The sequence below is a fragment of the Schistocerca cancellata genome, chromosome 5 (assembly GCF_023864275.1).
Source record: "Schistocerca cancellata isolate TAMUIC-IGC-003103 chromosome 5, iqSchCanc2.1, whole genome shotgun sequence".
Classification (NCBI taxonomy): domain Eukaryota; kingdom Metazoa; phylum Arthropoda; class Insecta; order Orthoptera; family Acrididae; genus Schistocerca; species Schistocerca cancellata.
In genome coordinates, this window is record NC_064630.1 from 147098451 (window position 1) to 147113586 (window position 15136).

Here is a 15136-nt window from a genome sequence, read left to right on the forward strand (position 1 = left end):
TATCACCTGTTCAGATCAATGCGCATGGCCTGGCTCTGACCAGCACTCCCGATCTCATGAAGAAGTCACAAATTGGATCAATTCGTGGATCTCTTCAAAAGATGAACAACTTTTTCACCGTGGGATTCGTACACTGCCTGAAAGTTGAGAGAAAGTAGTGGCCAGCGATGTAAAATACTTTGAATGATACATTTGTAACCAATTTGTTTCAGTAAAGCCTCAATTGTTGGAGAAAAAACAGTGGAAGTAAAGTTTTACACATTGTAGATGATGAGCTAAGTCTGTTATTTGATCCGGTTAAAGGCAAAGTGGTGTATGTGGCAAAATAACAATTCTGAGAAAATGAGCTTCAAAACTTGTATCAAATTTAAAATTCTGTGTTCATTTGTTTATTGCATGCAGTAACTATCATTTGCAGTGGTTGGTAAAGAGGCTATGTATAAAACATCAGCGAATAAAACTCAGGATGTTGTGCTCAGTAATGCTTTTACCAATAATCTAGTTGGCATTTACACTCCTTTGCTCCCAAGGATATCACTTACATCCCTTTGACTTTCATTAACATCAGATTTGGAATGACTCACAACAATGTAATACAGTATTTTGTTCTATTTTCATGCATTGATGTAATACATGCAGATGACTTATTGGTTATGCATATAATGCAGTGCATAAGGCAAACCGATAAACAATTTTACATACAGGAACATAAATTCCGAGCAAGCTCTTAGCACATACACATCCAAATACCCCTCCCCCAATTTTTTTTATTATGGGAAATGTCTATTCCAAGCCCCATATAGCATCATCAGAAGGCTCCACATGATGAGCAGGTTGTGTGCTTCACCTCCATTTTAGATTAGATTAGATTAAATAATATTTATTCCATAGACCCATAAAAGAGGGAATCCTCCTGGGTGTGGAACATGTCAGATAAACACATTACAAAAATGTAATTAGAAAAACTTGAGTTTCATTAATTTTAATGATCCTCAGTCAAAACACTAAAATTATGTACATGAATTAAATTTAAACTTTTAATGTTTACAGGTTTAACACTTACATCTGCCTTCATTAAATCCATCCTTCAGACAATTGCTAGTTTCTTGGCTATTACAACCAAGTATTGTCAAAAATTAAAGTAAATTATTCATTTCAGTGATCCTCAGTTAATAACAAGATTTATGTACAAGATTTAAAATTAAACTTCCACTATTTAGAGACTTAAGACTTACATCTGCCTTCCATACATTCATCATTCACACAGTAGGTAGTTACTTGGATGTTACAACCAAGTATTGTCAAAAATTAAAGTATAATAAATTTTCATTAAAATGGTCTACTGCACTTGTTGAGAAACTCGTGGATGAAATAGAAAGAGTTGGCCACAAAAAATTCTCTTAAATTATGTTTAAATTGTGCCTTGTCTCAAACTAAACTCTTAATGGTTGCTGGTAACTTATTGAAAATATGCGTTGCTGAAAGTGATTTTAAATCTTTATGTATATTGTTCTTATTCCTAGTATTGATACTGTGTACTAAGCAGTTATTTGGAAAAAGAGATGTATTATTTACAACAAACTCCATTAAGGAATAAATTTACTGAGAAGCTGTGGTTAATATGCCCAATTCTTTGAATAGGTTTCGACATGATGTTCTTGGATTTACACTACTCATTACTCTTATTATACGCTTCTGTACTCTAAAAATTTTTTCTCTGTTTGTGGAGTTACCCCAAAATATGATACCATATGACATAATGGAGTGAAAATAAGCAAAATATGCCAGTTTTTTTATATTTATATCTCCTATGTCCGACATCATTCGCATTGCAAAAAACAGACTTGTTTAGGTGCTTTAGCATTTCGTTAGTATGTTGCTCCCAACTGAATTTATTATCAAGTTGTAATCCCAAGAATTTTACACTCTCAACTTCTCCTATTCCCATGTCATCATATTTTATACACACACCAGAAGGAAATCTCTTGGAAGTTCTGAACTGCATATAGTGGGTCTTTTCAAAGTTTAATGACAGCGAATTGGCTATGAACCACTTATTAATGTCAGTAAAAATTTGATTAGCTGCCCTTTATAAATTTATATTTGATTTACTATTTATTGCAATGTTTGTATCATCTGCAAATCAGGGAAACTTGGCATCTGGTAATGTAACAGATGACAGGTCATTAATACACACAAGAAACAGTAGTGGACCTAGTATGGAACCTTGGGGAACACCACATGTAATTTCTTCCCAGTCAGATGCTGTCTGATTGCCTACTGCTGAAGTGTTATGTAATGACACCCTTTGTTTTCTATTAGTAAGATATGACTGAAACCACCCTTTGTTTTCTATTAGTAAGATATGACTGAAACCACTTTGCAGCACTACGAGTGATGCCATAATATTTTAATTTACTTTGCTGGTGATATCTTCTAGGTTTTAGAAACAGATGTTTTTGGTCTGCACTTAAGATTTATATAGAATGCGTGGTAAATCGGAGGCACATATCGAAGTAGCTGTTGCAGATTCTGACATTTCTCTGTTGTCGTGGCAGGTGATGGCTGTACATTCAACTGTATTATCACTGAGCTTCGACAAGAGAGGTTTCACTGTCTTAAATCAATGGAGTCAAAATTCATGTCGTCATTGAGGCTAGTCTTATAAAATATTCCATATAGGAGTGGCCTGAAATCAGGAAATTGTGGTCAAGGATCTTCAGTGAGGTGTACTGTATGACATGAATCTGAAACTTGTTGATGTTTTTGTTTTTCTTCTGACCTCTGCATTGTCACTAAAGGTCTTTCCAGTGGGTCATTACAGACTGAGAAAGTTATTGCAAATATCTCAGCATCATCATTATTAGCATTTTCAGTGCTTGCCTGTTCAGTATCTCCATTCTTCTTAGTATGATTACCTTCTTCCATTCTTCTATTTTAATGTTTTGACTGCAAAAGTGCCATCTAATCTGCCAATTTCTAGTGCAGCGAACCACCTGAATACAGCAGTTTACAAAATATTTGGGACCAAAGATGTATGTACACTTGCATCTCTTCATCTCCAAAGAGAAAACACTTCTTCAGGGTGTATATGATCCGGGACAACCGGGAGATCCGGGAAAAACCTGGAAATTTTTCCATCCAGGAGAAAACCTGGAAAAAACCCGGGAATTGTTTAGAATTCCGGGAGTTTTTCATTGTTTTAGTTTTCAGTTACATTTTTGTGATTTTTGACTGGCAAGAACCAATACTCTTAACAAAGGAATTATTGTATCCCGCTACTGCAGAATGATACTGCAGCAACAAAACATGAACAAGAAAAAAAAAAACAACAACTTAAGTTGCAAAGGAAATGCGCCGTATACAACAACAAAACAGTGCTCGTACAAGCGTCTGCCAACAGTAAAGTGTGTCAAAGGCTTTAGGAACACTAAGCAATGCTTTATAACAACAAATTGCCACCGATGAACGTGACATGACAACTGTTTAAATTAGGTTCGTTTGAGCAGTTGCAGGCGGGCTCTTGCGCATGCGCAGTTGAGTCGCGTATGAGTAGTACCTTCTCCCGCTTCTGGTTACGGAAGTGTGGCTGGGCGCCACTACTTAATATTGCCCCGGTTTGGAAATATCATAGATCCGGGGCTGATGCACAGAACAGTCAGAGTTGTGGTGGGGAGGTGGGTCGTCTCCACGTGACCTGTGTTTACGTTCAGTGATTTTGTTGTTTCTTCTTCATTTATTGCTCTCACGTTAAATGATAACAAAACGGATTTTTGTGGCCGCGAGCTATCAAATGATTTAAAATACGTTCGCATAATTACGGCAGGCTAAAATATGTTAATAATTTCAGATTTTATTTCCACCTTTGACAGTCAGGCGTTAATCGCCTTACAGAACAATGAAGTTATTTTTGCTGGTTTGCTAAAGAGATTTGGTTTTTATTAATCCTTTCTACTGAGGTAGTCAATTTATTTGAAACGAAGTGTTTAATTTCACACTATTGGCTAGTTTCAACTGTTCGCTTCATTTCAGGTGCACGTATGGCATTATGCTATAATAAAGAACCAAATTTGAGTGCTGGTACTCCAAGAAAATTTACATACGGATGTGCATTTTAAGCTGAATTATGCACTTTAGTATGGTTCGCGAAATCCCAACGCTCTTGAAGTATCCTTTGATGTCTTGTTTCTTTTATGATATATATAACATCTTTTATAGTTTTACACGTACGAACATATGGGCTTCCTGCGTCATCGTAGCTGCGCAAGCGCGGTGATGCCAGTTATCTGGCGCTTTCTTGCAACTTCTGCAATGAACCTATTTCTAACAGGTGGCGGGAAAATATTGCGAATGGTGGTTTGAAAAGCGCTACATTCAAAGCAGATTTCCTTTTATGCAAGATGAATCATGTGCGAGAATGTACAATGAATTTCTTAAATCACAAAGCATTTGACTCTCATTTAAAAATCAACTCTCTGAGGAGGGAGGAGGAGGATATTAGTGTTTAACGTCCCGTCGACAACGAGGTCATTAGAGACGGAGCGCAAGCTCGGGTGAGGAAAGGATGGGGAAGGAAATCGGCCGTGCCCTTTCAAAGGAGCCATCCCGGCATTTGCCTGAAGCGATTTAGGGAAATCACGGAAAACCTAAATCAGGATGGCCGGAGACGGGATTGAACCGTCGTCCTCCCGAATGCGAGTCCAGTGTGCTAACCACTGCGCCACCTCGCTCGGTAACTCTCTGAGGACGACCATTTAGAAGTACTTCGAGCCCAGAAGATGAGACATTGCGTCGTTATTAAAAATTTTACTGGCACATTTGTGTGTTATCTTAAAGTGCAACAAGCGCAAAAAAGATCAACATTATATGTGGAAGCTTAGCTTCTCTTCCAACTTATTAATCTTCGAGACCAATATTATATGTGAATGCTATGTATATATATTTAAGCCATTAACTTTTCTTATTTGTGTATTCGCGCTACTTAAGAGTGATCTTGCTATTGGCTGACTACATCACGTGAAATTTTATATTAATAATTTTAATTGATTTGTTGAATGTGTTCACTTTTTAGATTAATTGCTTGCATGCTGAGATTGGATTTTTTATGCTAATTGTCAAAGTGGTGTTGTACATAAAATGAAAAATTTGTGTTGTAAATAAAAATTGACACAGTTCATCACCAATGACCTGTACTCATTGACTAACATGATTTGTTTTCTTTAAGGAAATACTAAGCAGAGTGATGGAGAAAGGACAGAGTTTCTCAGAACTGGAATACATGAATGCCTTCCAGTTAATACATCGCAGTCAATCTGATTCTGATTATGGTGCTGTTAACCTTCACCTTAAACGCTTATCTGACATTTTAGGAGAAGTGTCTGTAACAGTGTAAAGATTTGCAAGTGTGCTGCAATTCAGGTCTCTTGCAAGGTATTGTGATCCAATTTTTAGCACTGTGAAGCTTCAGCGTATCATTTTGACTGCTTGTGTCAACTTAAACTGATAAATTCCAGGAATAGAATGGAACAAGTCTACCAGAAAAAGTCACACTTAATAAATTACTTTATTTCTTGTTGCAATGCCCCCCCACATGCAGACACACACACACACACACACACACACACACACTGTTTTTTTATACTGAGATGAGGAAGCGACTTGTTACTTTCTCAGTTTACTACCGAAGAGGTATGTATTAAATTTCTCTAAAATTCAACTTATTGTCATTTACTTAATATCTGCCTTTTTTCTTGGAACTGTCTTTCACACTTTGAGCCTGTCTGATTTTGCATATAATTATTCCAGTGTGTAAAAAAAAAAGGAGACTGTAACAACTGATTCTTTTCAGAATCTGAAAATGTTGACAGAGAAGTGACAAAATTACAAAATAATGCAGGTGTAAAATGACTGATTTGTATACACAGGAGTGTATCAGCAATAGTATTTGCTTCATTCAATCTGGTAATGTCTGGTTAATGCCACTTAGCATATAACTATAACATCATAATAGATTATATCAACCATACTAATAACTATCAATGTTGTAATTTTTTATGACATACATAAAAACTTTTTGTCAGGAATGACCTAAATGCTAAAGTGGCACAACTTAAAACTGTGCAAATAAGTTACAAAATATTTTAAAAGGACTTACCTCTGGCCAGAGAAAAAAAAAAGATTGATACAGGAAGTGATGCAATGAGGTTTCACTGTGTACATGGATTATTTAAAAGAATCAGTAACCTGTGTACTTCAGTGCAGTTTTCTATAGCACTGTATTTTTTAGGCAAGCATCTTTCAGTTTCTTACTTTTTGTATTGAAAAAGTGGAGAATGACAACTGCATTAATCTGTACACAGTCTTGGCTTCTTATTATTGCTTAAATATTAATCCCAACTGTTTGTAAATAAAAAATTAACTTATTTAAAGAGCTAGCGGTAAGAAAGAAATTGTGTTTTAAAAACTAGCTTACATGTGGCATATTGTGTACAGACACATGAGCTATATTCTTATGATAACAGCCAAGACAATAGTAATGCATGTCATTTCAGTATGTGCCAACTCACTTGTTACTGTTATGGAAGAACATATTGTTACTATCTTTGTCTACTGATAAATCGACAAAGTACAACTATTGTTTTTGTGTACCTTGTTGTTGAGTTCCACTGTAACAAAAGTAAGTAATTGCTATAAAAACAATGTATTGTACTTTTATACATACCTTTAGCATAGTATATTACACTAGTTATCTAATGCTTTTTCTGACATTACAATTTGCCATTTTCATGGCTTACGTGCTGTAACTAAGTTTTGTCAGATGTAACTGTTATTTTACTCCTTTTTTTCCATAGTACCTATTGTACAAAGATGTTCTTTTCACTGAAATTGATTTCCTGTAATGTCATGAAGAATATACAGTAAATAATATTAGAAGACATGTTATACAAATGTCAGTTATTAAATGAAGCTATATCCCTATCCTTGGAACTGACTATTCCACAGGCTTTTCCAAAGTTGAGAGTTGAAAACCCAGTTGTTAAGCTTTTCTGCGCTCCTGTTTGAACCACCAGCAATGAAGAAGAGCATAAAACTGGTGCACCATGTAAGGAATCCACAATGTTTTGTTCAGAGTTATTCATTGTGTACTCGCACACCTCACGTCTAGGTGATAATCAATTGATTATCGAGGTCAGAGCACCATGAATGCTGGGTCAGTGATATTGTTGTTCAGTTAGTAGAGTCATCATTGCTGAAATTAAATAGTCGAGGGACTAGTAAAGGACAAAATAGTGGTTGCGTGTGTCGCCATCATAGATGTGGATACTCAGTTGACTAACATTATTGTTCTAATTCATAAGAAAAAAAACATATATTTGTTTCGTTTTTAAAAGCAAATATCAGAATATCAAGTGTAAATTACCAGTTTTCATCAACTACACTGTCCACTGAAGCACGGTGTTGACTACGCGGCTGCATCAGTACAGACCGTAACAATATTTCAATTTATTTGGTCTGTGTTGAAATTAGACATGGATAATCTGTGAGATGAAGGGTTTCTATCTCTCATTGTGTTTAAAAAAGAATGATTGATTTACATGGTGCAAACCTAACAATGACCTGGATTAATATCATACCTATATTTTTTAATCCAATATTATTATGCAGCCAAAGTTTCATTTTAATATCTCATGTACCAAAACTAATCTTCCTTAGCCATTAGGCACATTCCCTAAACTCAAAATCTAGGCCACATTATAATTCTCAAATTTTTGTTAATCAGTCAATTCAGAGTGTTACTTCTTTTCATTCATCTCAGCATTTATTTCTTTGGATTGAACAGTAGTGAGTGTTAAACTTTGACCAGTGTTATAAAACACAATTTTGAAATTCAAACATTTCAGAAAGGAACAGTATAATTTGAACTATACAAAGCAATAATAGATGGGCCTTACATCTTGTAAATCGCAAGTGAAATGTGTTTTCACCATATTGGACATCAGCAGCAATTTTAATGAACTGTGTTAAAAGTACGAACATTAAGATCTGTGTGAGTGACTAATATTCAGACACTATGGAAAAACACATTTGAATGCTATTACAACTAAACGGGCCAAATATCCATTAAAACTTAACTGAGAAGTTTTTCCTGGTTATTTTAAGCTGTAAAGTGCTTTTTGAAAATTTTAAAATATCAACCCTACAGTTCTAGATAGTTGTTGTACCTCACAATGATTTTGTTTTATGTAAATGAGTATGTATCTCACAGTGTCTATAGGGTGTAATACTTTCCTTGAGATTTATTTTAAATTCATTTTGCAAAGCACTATGAGATTATCTGGAATATTTTTAATATCATTGAAACCTTGTGTTCTCTGCAATACAAATAAAGCTATAAAAACTGGCTACTTACCATATGGTGCATGAACACTCACAAACATACAAAATGGAAACAGCACTAACCAGTTGTCAAGCCACAAATCAGAAGAAAAGACAGTAGGAAGCAACACTTTTGGAGAGAAACATAATTTTCAAAAAAGTAGGTTCATCCACTGTCTTTAAAATTAACAATTTCAATTACCCCCAATATAGATTTAGTAGCATAACTTCCCCATTACAATTTCAGTACTAAAGGCTCTTCATTGATTAATCTAATAAAGTGTTTTAATTTCACAATATGTGATCTGCAGGTTCATTACGTACCCCTCAGTATTTCATATGTTTTATAGAACTGAATGGAAAAAAAGAAAAGGAAAAGAAACACCACAGTGAAGTTGATTAAATTCTCCCACAAACTACAGTGTGATCAAGAAGTTGCACACACAAAAATAAATGTATTGGCAAATAGGGCTTGCCGCTGCAGAATAGCACAACAGGTGAGGTGTTACCAACAACAAATAAAGGCACCAGTGTTATGAATTCATCTGTAGTATTGTGCAGTTCATTGCTTGGTAAATGTGTCTTTTCCAAGACCGTTGGGTTTTGTTGAACAACATTTTGCTGGAGGTTCCTAGGCACAGGTTGTAGATGCATTTCTTGGGAAATAACAAAATGCTGCAGTGCCGAGCAATCCACAATAACAAGAACAATCAGTGGTTTCCAGGAATGTAGATCATTTCGAGACAAGAAGAGAGCTAGGGGACCGGCTACTTTGATGGACGCTAAACTGGCTGAGGTGAGGAATGTGTCACTGCTTTCACCTTCGAAAAGTGTGAGGAGACTATATTGAGAGTCTCAAATTTTGTATGTAGTGCTCAGAAACCAATGCAGAGTTCAACATTTCTTTCATATCTTGTTCTTAGTGTCCAGGGATTGAAAGCATGGATAAAGAAAAGCATCTAGTGTACTGTACATGGTTTCTGTCATTTGTTGACATCTTTGAAATCACAGAATTGGACTACGTTTACGTCTGTATCTACATAGATAGTCCACAAGCATAGTGCATGCTGACGGTACTGTGTTCCACTGCTAGTCATTTCCTGTACTGTGCCACTCTCAAATAGAGCGAAGGAAAAATGATTATCTACAGTGAAAGGGAGAGGGGGGGGGGGGGGGGTGTTGCAAACCAAGAGGAAGTAGGAAGTTGCACTACATAAAATTTGGTAGGTGTGTTGATGTTAGTCAAGAATGCCTTTAAGGCAACAAAGATGCTATTATCGACACCTGACCGAGTTGGAAAGAAGTCGTGTAATACAGCTGTGAGAAGCTGAATACTCTTTCTGTGATATTGCAGAAAGACTCGGCAGGAATGTAGCCACTGAAAATGATTGATGGTAGTAGTGGTCACAAGAACGTACGGTTGCAAGAAGACCAGGTTCCGGACAGAAAGGTGGCCCTACCATGGTGTATGACCATCGTGCATCATACTGGATTTTTACAGCAGCAGTTTGAGCAGCAGTTCGCACCACAGTGATGCAACAAACTGTTACAAATTGGTTACATCCACGACAGCTCCAAACCAGACACCCTGTAGCATGCATTTTACTGACCCCCAAACCGCCACCATCGGTGACTTGGGTGGTGTCAAGTGAGAGCTCATTGAAGTACGATGGAGGTCTGTTATGTTTTCTGATAAAACCTGGTTCTGCCTTGTTGCCAGTGGTGGCCTTGTGTTGGTTAGGAGGAGGCCAGTTGAGGGCCTGCAACCAAGCCGTCTGCGTGCCGGATACATTGGACCTACGCCTGCAGTTATGATCTGGAGTGTGATTTCATACGGCAGCAGGAGCACTCACATGGTTATCCCATGCACTGTGACTGCAAGTTTCGTTTGTCAGTCTGGTGACTTGACCTGTTGTGCTGCCATTCCTGTACAGCATTGCAGGGGTGTTTCCCAACGTTCGCCCACATACTGCTGTACAATGTGTCAACATGAACCCAACATGCTGTACAGTGTGTTGACATGTTACCTCAGTCTGCTGAATCACCAGATCTGTCTCCAATTGAGCACATATGAAACGTCATCAGATGACAACTCCAGTGTCATCCACAAACAGCATTAACCTTCCCTGTATCGACCCACCAAGTACAACAGGCATGGAAAACCATCTCACAAACTGACTTCCGGCATCTGTACAGCACAATGTATGCACGTTTGCATGCTTGGGTCCAAGATTCTGGCAGTTACACAGTTATTAATATGAGGGTTGGAACTTTAATAGTGACAAGTATTTATTTACACCTCATACAAAATAGATACGTGTTTCAAAGTTTTACTTACCTACAAAGTAGTCATCAGCTTTGTGTATAACCCATTGCCAGTAATATGGAAGTCGTATGATACTCAAAGCAGTGCCAGTTGTGTTGACAGTTTCAGCGGCGCGGTCTATTGTCCGACTAATTTGTAGCAGTTCTGAAGTGAAATCCCTGAAGTGTTTCCTTCAGTTTAGAAATTGAGTTGAACTCACGACGGCTTAACTCAGGGGAATGCAGTAGGTAGTATAGCAATTAGCAGCCCCATCAAGCAAATCAGTAACAGCTTGCACTGTATGTGCTTGAGCATTGTCCTGCAAAATGATGGTCGGGTCCTGCAGAAAGTGTCATCACTTCTTTCTCTATGCTGTTCATTTTTGTAACACAACCTACAACTAGCTGTTTTCTTAGGGAAACTTGTGTTCAAAATTACTCGCAAACATATCATGAAATAAGTTATATTTTAAATTAGCATCAGGTTCCCGGTATACCTCATCTGAGTCTTAACTGCTGCAAGCTTTCCCTAAAATTTGCGATCATTAAATCATTAATTGACTGACCTATTTTGGAGGATTGTTTTGCATTACTGTATGAAGCTATGTTGTATACTGTAGTCCGCCTGCTTAGCTGAATGGTAACTTGCTTGCCTCCCATGCAAGCAGGCTCGGGTTCGATTCCCAGCCGCGTCGGAGATTCTCTCCGCTTGCGGACTGGGTGTTGTGTTGTCCTCATCATCACTTCATCCCCATCACCGGCATGCGAGTCACCCAATGTGGTGTCTAATGTAATAAGACTTGCACTCATCTGCCGAACTTCCCCGGATACGGCCTGCTGGCCAGCAATGTCATACGGTCATTTCATGTCATATACTGTAACTAGCTGTGAATCTTTATCAGAAAGACCATTCTTTACAAGTTAAATGTTTATTTGATAAAATTTATCTTGGTCTATGAAAATATTTTCAATCAGTTTGCTGCTTTCCTGTATTACCCAAGTAGGAAAGTCAATAACCGATGTCAAACTGAAAGAACCTAGTAGCACTTCAAGATCATTCTCCCTATCAGAAAATCCCTACAAATAATAATTTACTTCCCACTGTCTGATACACAGCACAACAGGAAGGAAAAGGGAAATGTATCTCTTAGCAAGAACAAGTAGGGGCCCTGCTGTAGTTGCACATTACAAAAACTACTCAGAATTGCTGAGGAAGGTTATTACTTGTAAAAAATTAAAGAACATGCACATCATGTCATAAATCAGTACTCTCAATAACAGACTTAAGACTATATGAAATGTAGTGAAATGAGAGATAGGGCAATCAGCCACAGAACAAGACGACATCACTATTGAACTGAATGGAAAGGCTATAAATGATGAATCGCAGGTACCAAATACATGTAATAATCATTTCTTAGATATAGTAGGAAGCTTAGGGACAAGCAGTCAAGAGCAAAATCACAGCAGTATGCTGAAGATGTAGCTTTCACAAAATTCAATCATATTAATGTATCACCAACTTCTCCTTCTGAAATTAAGAAAATTATACATTCTCTCATAAATAAAAGCTTATCTGGTCTTGATGGTGTTTCCAGTGGAGTACTAAAAACTTGTTCCCATGTAATATGCCCAGTCTTATCCAAGATATCTAAATCATCACAAACTCAATGCATTTTTCCCCTCTTTAAGAAATGTGATAAGCAAGATGTCAATAACTACCAACCCGTTTCAGTGTTGACATCATTCTCACCTTAGCAACAATAGTGGCCTTAGCAAATCACAGTTTGGGTTTCAGAAGGGTTCCTCTACTGAGAATGCCATTTACACATTCACTCACCAGATTTTAAAAACATTAAATAATAAAATACTGCCAGTTGGTATTTTCTGTGACCTCTCTTAAGGCATGTCACTGTGTTGATAAATTAACAATTTATGGGATTGATTTTGTAGCCAACCAATGGATAATGTAATATCTAACCAAAAGACTGCAAAATGTTGTACTTCATAATTCAAGCAATATAGTCCATGGACATACTTCTGACTACGGAGCAATCGTGTATGGCGTTCTCCAAGGTTCAATCTTAGGTTCATTACTGTTCCCCCACGAACCATGGACCATGCCGTTGGTGGGGAGGCTTGCGTGCCTCAGCGATACAGATGGCCGTACCGTAGGTGCAACCACAACGGAGGGGTATCTGTTGAGAGGCCAGACAAACATGTGGTTCCTGAAGAGGGGCAGCAGCCTTTTCAGTGGTTGCAGGGGCAACAGTCTGGATGATTGACTGATCTGGCCTTGTAATATTAACCAAAACGGCCTTGCTGTGCTGGTACTGCGAATGGCTGAAAGCAAGGGGAAACTACAGCCGTAATTTTTCCCGAGGACATGCAGCTCTACTGTATGATTAAATGATGATGGCGTCCTCTTGGGTAAAATATTCCGGAGGTAAAATAGTCCCCCATTCGGATCTCGGGGCGGGGACTACTGAAGAGGACGTCGTTATCAGGAGAAAGAAAACTGGCGTTCTACGGATCGGAGCGTGGAATGTCAGATCCCTTAATCGGGCAGGTAGGTTAGAAAATTTAAAAAGGAAAATGGATAGGTTAAAGTTAGATATAGTGGGAATTAGTGAAGTTCGGTGGCAGGAGGAACAAGACTTTTGGTCAGGTAATTACAGGGTTATAAATACAAAATCAAATAGGGGTAATGCAGGAGTAGGTTTAATAATGAATAAAAAAATAGGAGTGTGGGTTAGCTACTACAAACAGCATAGTGAACGCATTATTATGGCCAAGATAGACACAAAGCCCATGCCTACTACAGTAGTACAAGTTTATATGCCAACTACCTCTGCAGATGATGAAGAAATAGATGAAATGTATGACGAGATGAAAGAAATTATTCAGGTAGTGAAGGGAGACGAAAATTTAATAGTCATGGGTGACTGGAATTCGTCAGTAGGAAAAGGGAGAGAAGGAAACATAGTAGGTGAATATGGATTGGGGGGAAGGAATGAACGAGGAAGCCGCCTTGTAGAATTTTGCACAGAGCATAACTTAATCATAGCCAACACTTGGTTCAAGAATCATAAAAGAAGGTTGTATACCTGGAAGAATCCTGAAGATACTAAAAGATATCAGATAGATTATATAATGGTAAGACAGAGATTTAGGAACCAGGTTTTAAATTGTAAGACATTTCCTGGGGCAGATGTGGATTCTGACCACAATCTATTGGTTATGAACTGCAGATTGAAACTGAAGAAACTGCAAAAAGGTGGGAATTTAAGGAGATGGGACCTGGATAAACTGAAAGAACCAGAGGTTGTAGAGAGTTTCAGGGAGAGCATAAGGGAACAATTGACAGGAATGGGGGAAGGAAATACAGTAGAAGAAGAATGGGTAGCTCTGAGGGATGAAGTAGTGAAGGCAGCAGAGGATCAAGTAGGTAAAAAGACGAGGGCTAACAGAAATCCTTGGGTAACAGAAGAAATATTGAATTTAATTGATGAAAGGAGAAAATATAAAAATGCAGTAAATGAAGCAGGCAAAAAGGAATACAAACGTCTCAAAAATGAGATCAACAGGAAGTGCAAAATGGCTAAGCAGGGATGGCTAGAGGACAAATCTAAGGATGTAGAGGCTTGTCTCACTAGGGGTAAGATAGATACTGCCTACAGGAAAATTAAAGAGACCTTTGGAGAGAAGAGAACCACTTGTATGAATATCAAGAGCTCAGATGGAAACCCAGTTCTAAGCAAAGAAGGGAAGGCAGAAAGGTGGAAGGAGTATATAGAGGGTTTATACAAGGGCGCTGTACTTGAGGACAATATTATGGAAATGGAAGAGGATGTAGATGAAGACGAAATGGGAGATAAGATACTGCGTGAAGAGTTTGACAGAGCACTGAAAGACCTGAGTCGAAACAAGGCCCCGGGAGTAGACAACATTCCATTTGAACTACTGATGGCCTCTGGAGAGCCAGTCATGACAAAACTCTACCATCTGGTGAGCAAGATGTATGAGACAGGCGAAATACCCTCAGACTTCAAGAAGAATATAATAATTCCAATCCCAAAGAAAGCAGGTGTTGACAGATGTGAAAATTACCGAACTATAAGTTTAATAAGTCACAGCTGCAAAATACTTACGCGAATTCTTTACAGATGAATGGAAAAACTGGTGGAAGCCGACCTCGGGGAAGATCAGTTTGGATTCCGTAGAAATGTTGGAACACGTGAGGCAATACTGACCTTACGACTTATCTTAGAAGAAAGATTAAGAAAAGGCAAACCTACGTTTCTAGCATTTGTAGACTTAGAGAAAGCTTTTGACAATGTTAACTGGAATACTCTCTTTCATATTCTGAAGGTGGCAGGGGTAAAATACAGGGAGCGGAAGGCTATTTACAGTTTGTACAGAAACCAGATGGCAGTTATAAGAGTCGAGGGGCATG

At 37.8% G+C, this 15136-nt stretch overlaps 1 protein-coding gene across 2 annotated transcripts in view; it reads left to right on the forward strand.

Annotated features, from left to right (window-relative positions):
• The window catches only part of LOC126187413 (exocyst complex component 4), a 282045-nt gene extending 275108 nt beyond the window's left edge, over positions 1-6937 (forward strand). For both annotated transcript variants that reach the window (XM_049928480.1, XM_049928481.1), the window contains one exon: positions 5225-6937. In XM_049928480.1, coding sequence (XP_049784437.1) covers positions 5225-5392 — 168 coding nt within the window. In that variant the 3' untranslated portion in view covers positions 5393-6937. The remainder of the gene's footprint in view (positions 1-5224) is intronic.
• Positions 6938-15136: the final 8199 nt, after the last annotated feature.